The 5,092-nt window shown below is 32.6% G+C and overlaps 2 protein-coding genes across 4 annotated transcripts in view; one reads left to right on the forward strand and one right to left on the reverse strand.

Moving 5' to 3' along the window:
- Positions 1–3,073, reverse strand: part of LOC108903939 (mediator of RNA polymerase II transcription subunit 13) — a 178,919-nt gene extending 175,846 nt beyond the window's left edge. For all 3 annotated transcript variants that reach the window (XM_018706292.1, XM_018706290.1, XM_018706289.1), the window contains exon 1: positions 2,828–3,073. In XM_018706292.1, coding sequence (XP_018561808.1) covers positions 2,828–2,896 — 69 coding nt within the window. In that variant the 5' untranslated portion in view covers positions 2,897–3,073. The remainder of the gene's footprint in view (positions 1–2,827) is intronic.
- Positions 3,074–3,157: 84 nt separating this feature from the next.
- LOC108903940 (39S ribosomal protein L50, mitochondrial) lies at positions 3,158–4,819 on the forward strand. Its single transcript, XM_018706293.1, has 4 exons — positions 3,158–3,272; positions 3,444–3,547; positions 4,245–4,567; positions 4,666–4,819. The coding sequence occupies exons 1-4, from the start codon at positions 3,213–3,215 to the stop codon at positions 4,782–4,784; spliced, it is 606 nt and encodes a 201-aa protein (XP_018561809.1). The 5' UTR covers positions 3,158–3,212; the 3' UTR covers positions 4,785–4,819.
- Positions 4,820–5,092: the final 273 nt, after the last annotated feature.

Consider the following 5,092-nt stretch of genomic DNA (forward strand, 5'->3'; position numbering starts at 1 on the left):
TATTCAAATAATTCTTTTACTTGCAAATCAAAATAGAAACTGCCTGCCAGAATTTTATTACAAACTACAGGTATTCGGGGCTATAGAAAAACATAGATCAGGAAGTCGATCTACCTACAAGGCATGACACATGACAACTAAATTTTAAAGTGAAACATTTTACAAAAACCGTTATTAAATGTGTTTACAAATAAATACTTAAATATGCAAATATATTAAGTACATACTAAAAACTTTTCACTGTATTATGTTATAGGTATCTAAAATTTATTCAAGAAATTGGCCTAAATTTTTATCACTGCCCATGCGTATATTAGTCCAATTAACTAAGCCTTTAAATCGAAATTTTGTCAACTTGGCTGAATTTTTGATATGAGTTAGTTTAAGGTATATTATAACAATAAGTGAGAGTAATTTTTTGTTCAACCCCCGGCCAAGGGTGGAAAAAGATAAAACAAAGGGCTTTTTCAAGATAACTCAAAAAGGGTAAGAGCTAGAAAAAATCATAACAAACAGAAAAATGATTGAATTTTGTAATTTTTTTTTTCAATCTGCTCTAAAATATGTAACTTTTCCTTTCAGAGAAATAGATATATTTTTTAATTTTTAATAAGAAAGTTATAACAAAAAATCAAATTTTTAATCGTTAATTTTAATGATTTAACAAAATTAAATTTCTGAAATCTTAAACGATTAAAAATTTGATTTTTTGTTATAACTTTCTTATTAAAAATTAAAAAATATATCTATTTCTCTGAAAAGAAAAGTTACATATTTTAGAGCAGATTGAAAAAAAAAATTACAAAATTCAATCATTTTTCTGTTTGTTATGATTTTTTTTAAATTTCTGAAATCTTCCCTTAACTTCTAGCCTCCCTAACTCTGTTAATTTTAATAGTACAAAAAAAAGCTAAGAGACCATTTTTATGTAGAATTGTCTGCTTTACAACTTTCATGAAAAACTTTTTTTTCTAGCTCTTACCCTTTTTGAGTTATCTTGAAAAAGCCCTTTGTTTTATCTTTTTCCACCCTTGGCCGGGGGTTGAACAAAAAATTACTCTCACTTATTGTTATAATATACCTTAAACTAACTCATATCAAAAATTCAGCCAAGTTGGCAAAATTTCGATTTAAAGGCTTAGTTAATTGGACTATATTTAATGCAAAAGATAAGGTCTGAGGTGCCTCTGAATGTATTCTACTTACTTTTAAATATGAAATCAGAACGATTGCACCTAGTGCCGCAGTTCTAGAAGCATTTTAAAACTAGAAAAAAAAACGGTTAAAAAGTGGTTACTGGACTATCTTGTCTAGGAGAAGGGTATTGAGAAAAGCGGTACTTTAAATGCTAAATAGAGAAATGAAGTCAAGCTTAGATGTTAAGAAACAAATTAACTTTGGGGAAAAATACAGTCTCTTATTTTCTGATTCTTGTATATGTATCAAAATTTATAGTAATCTGACGCTTGTGAATTTAAACAAAAAAATATCAAAAAACGAATAATTACAAATACAGAAATTTTGTATAAAAAAATATTGTTGTATAAAACCAGGGTTGGCTGTGGCACAATATTTCCGTCGCGGGCAAATTCCACCCAGACTAAACTCCCATATGAGGACGAACCGACTACCTGACTTACGAATATTTATTTATAGAGTCAAATCCGAATAACCCCTCCTCTGTTTGTATTATATAGAATTATTTATAGTAGGTGCAACAATGTAATATGAAAGTCCTCCCCTCCAAAGCATTATCGGAGACGGAAATAACAATGGGATTTCAGGATTTTTATAGCGGTAGTAAAAAACAGTGCGTAAAGCAAAGTAAATAACTCCAAGGTTATCCGATTCTCATTCAACTATTACGGTAATACACCTTCCCTGTAAAAGGTTTAACCATCGTACATTTTCGCATACTTATTCTTTAAATTATTTTTTGACAACGCGATTTGTGAAAATAAATAAAGCACCGGAACAACGAGTTGAAACAAATAAGTGACGCGAACAACATTACGCTCACTAAAGCATATATTTTTAGACATTCTCTAAGCAGCTTTTAATACACACACACATTTTGAACCTACTTATCTGTTGTTTTAATATCTCTGTTATCAAACATTCGAATACATTATCAAAACATTATGGTTTCTGTAGAACGAAAACAGTTAGGCTGTGCGGCTAAGTAAGAAAATCGCAGTTTAACATAACACAAGGTCGATGTACATAAAAGACAGGTCTAGCAGGCTTAGAAAACGCAGAACAAGCGTGCGATCTAGATATCCACGGAGGAGAAACATTCAAGAATCGAGACCGTTACGTCCTCGAAGTGGCAACACCGCTCCACCGGACTGGCGTTCGTTCACACGAGATTATGGAACACCCGCAATGTTCTACGAGTTTTTCCACGTAAATACTTCAAGGAAACTCAATCAAGTATGGATTTGACAAAATGCGATCCCGCCAGACAGCGTACGAGATTCAAAATTTGTGACCAGAATGACTGACCACTGACCAGACTTCTTATCAGCTACTTTTTAATCAAGTAAACAAAAGTCAAAAGATACGTTGTCGATTAAATACTGCGATTACGAAACAGCTGATGATTTAGAAAAAATTTAAAAGGACGATACCGAAAATAGCAACTAACAAGTCAGTTTGGAGAGAATCTAACGTTATTTTTCGGCGAACCAGTTGACATGCCTGAAAGTTTAGTGCGACTATAAACAGTTTCCGATCGCGTGGACGGAACGCATAATTGTTAAAAATAATCCGGTACTGTGACATACATTTCCAATACGCCTTACATATTTGTTGCAACTCGACTTACCAAGGCAAAGAAATTAGTATGGCAGTCTTCTAAACTAGCTCCGTTAGTTTGAAAATTTGGATGCGTCATATCTGATCCATTATTAAAGGTTTTCCTTCACAACACAAAACTAACACAGCACGTCACTAAAAACTCAAAACCGCACCAGAAAACCTTACATTTACCGATATTTTCACCTTTCTATCGCAACTGCAAAATGGCGGACACGACGAAACAACAAGCCGAACTAAAATCAGCCTGCTAGAATACCAAGACAAATTCTCGGCAGCGTCCTAGTCCCGACGTACGTCGCTTACGCCAGTCCGAACACTTTTGATCACTGCTAGCTGCGCAACTTCTAGTCGTACGTCGTAACTCTGTTCGTTCGCACATCCAGTTGAAAAATATGGCAGCGTTTATGAGGCATGGCGTTTTCAAAACAGGGCAACTTGTATCACCTAAAAACGTAAATATAACCACTCAATTTAATTAAAAACTAGTCCCAAATGCTTGGTAAAATATCTGGATTCAGTTCCAAACGCACTTTTCACAGTAGTCTTTGTTGTCAACACTATTTTTAACGTAACTGTCTCCCGTCTTGCACTTGTTTAAACTCGCTCGATTTTTTAATTTTTAGGTCCTTACAAGAACTTATGCCACGAAAGCTGAGAAAAGGAAAGGAATCGACAGAAAAGTAGGCCCAAAAATAGACCCCAGAGCACAATCCTTGGCCGCTAAAGGGTGTGTACTTCGGTTTAGGTCACTTTAAACTGCGTCTGCCTATCGATGGAAGCCATTGCTTTCATTTAGGTTAACCTGTTCTACCACAAGGGGGCGATACCATGCAGAGTCAATAAATTTGATACTGCGCGTAGATACAAAACCTATCCTTGCACTGAAATATTTATAAGTTTCTGCGATTTGAAATTAAAATCGCCTAATGCATTATAATCTGCGTCCAGTTTTCTGGACTATTCCTTAGGAATTGTCCATTATACGTGTGCACTCATGAATACCTCCTATACCTATATTTTGCCATGTTGGTAATCCTTGATATCTAAATCTGGGAAATGGTTAAAAATGTTAAAATAATGTTGAAATTCTATAAACACAATGTGATTAAACCGCATCATGTCTATTTATATGGCTTCATCTGTATTACCACGAATTTTCAAAATTTAAAATATGGTATTCCTTATTTTGATATTAAATATTTTGCTATGATGAAAATGTATTAAAAAGTTGAATATTGCGCAGTTTTTGAATATTATAGTCCAACTTATTATTGTTCTGAATAGTGGTAGTAACGTTTTTTAACAAAATTTTTTTGAGATGTTATACATACTTTCTTGCATTTACCAATCAATATTTAGCATTCATAATTTTCATAAAATGTGCTAAAAAATCATTTTCAAGATAAAAGATTTTTTTTTTTTAGATTTTTACGAGCTCAAAAGGAATACACTCCACCGGCAGATGTCCAATCTAAGCTCGAAAATATTTTCAAATCGGTACTAGGATCAACTACTAATGAAACAAAACTAGATGACATTCAAAATAAATTTAAAGTGTTAATAGCGTGTGAGGCTGAATTTAATCACAGTGTTCCAAATTCTCTATTGCATACGATGGAGACCTTACAAGATGTAAGGAATTTTTATAATACTCCTATAGATGTTCGGACACCTTTAGATAAGATGAGGAATATGGAGCTACCTGAAAATTTACACATTCAGTATGATTATCATCGATTTCATCCAGGTATAATTTAACAAAAATTCTTTTGTAAAAAAAATGAGAACAAAATAATAAGTTTTTTCGTTTTCTAATTTTGAATAACTTCTTTAATTATTTTTTAGACACTGATACTGTATTTGGTGGAAAGACGGCATTCAACCAAAGTAATACAATTGTAACAGGCCTAAAATACAAAGGAAAATATCCTGGATATATACAAAATCAAAAGATACCTATTTAAATAATGTAATTTTTCTAAATAAAAAATATAGTCGATAAAAAACTTTTATTTCCCCAATTTGTTCCAAAAAAGTTTGTTTCCAGTTCAATTACACAAAATCAAATTAAACAGTAAATTGCGTCTGAACAAATTTTAAACTAATTATTTTGACAAGGCGGTAAGCAATTAAAAACATTCTACAGAAGCTAATAAGAAAATTCAGGGTCATAGAAGACCACCTCAAGTAAGTAACTTTAATAAAACGAATCGACCTTATTCGGAAATAACCTTGGCCTCGATTGAATTAAATTGGCAATTGGCAACACTGA

This window comes from Anoplophora glabripennis, unplaced genomic scaffold (assembly GCF_000390285.2).
Source record: "Anoplophora glabripennis isolate ALB-LARVAE unplaced genomic scaffold, Agla_2.0 scaffold111, whole genome shotgun sequence".
NCBI classification, from domain to species: Eukaryota; Metazoa; Arthropoda; class Insecta; order Coleoptera; family Cerambycidae; genus Anoplophora; species Anoplophora glabripennis.

Excerpts from the sequence above, each read along its gene's own strand:
- LOC108903940 (XM_018706293.1), top strand. The coding sequence starts at position 3,213 with ATGGCAGCGTTTATGAGGCATGGCGTTTTCAAAACAGGGCAACTTGTA. Across the intron at positions 3,273-3,443 it reads AACTTGTATCACCTAAAAAC|GTCCTTACAAGAACTTATGC; the intron begins GTAAATATAACC and ends TTTAATTTTTAG. Across the intron at positions 4,568-4,665 it reads TTATCATCGATTTCATCCAG|ACACTGATACTGTATTTGGT; the intron begins GTATAATTTAAC and ends ATTATTTTTTAG.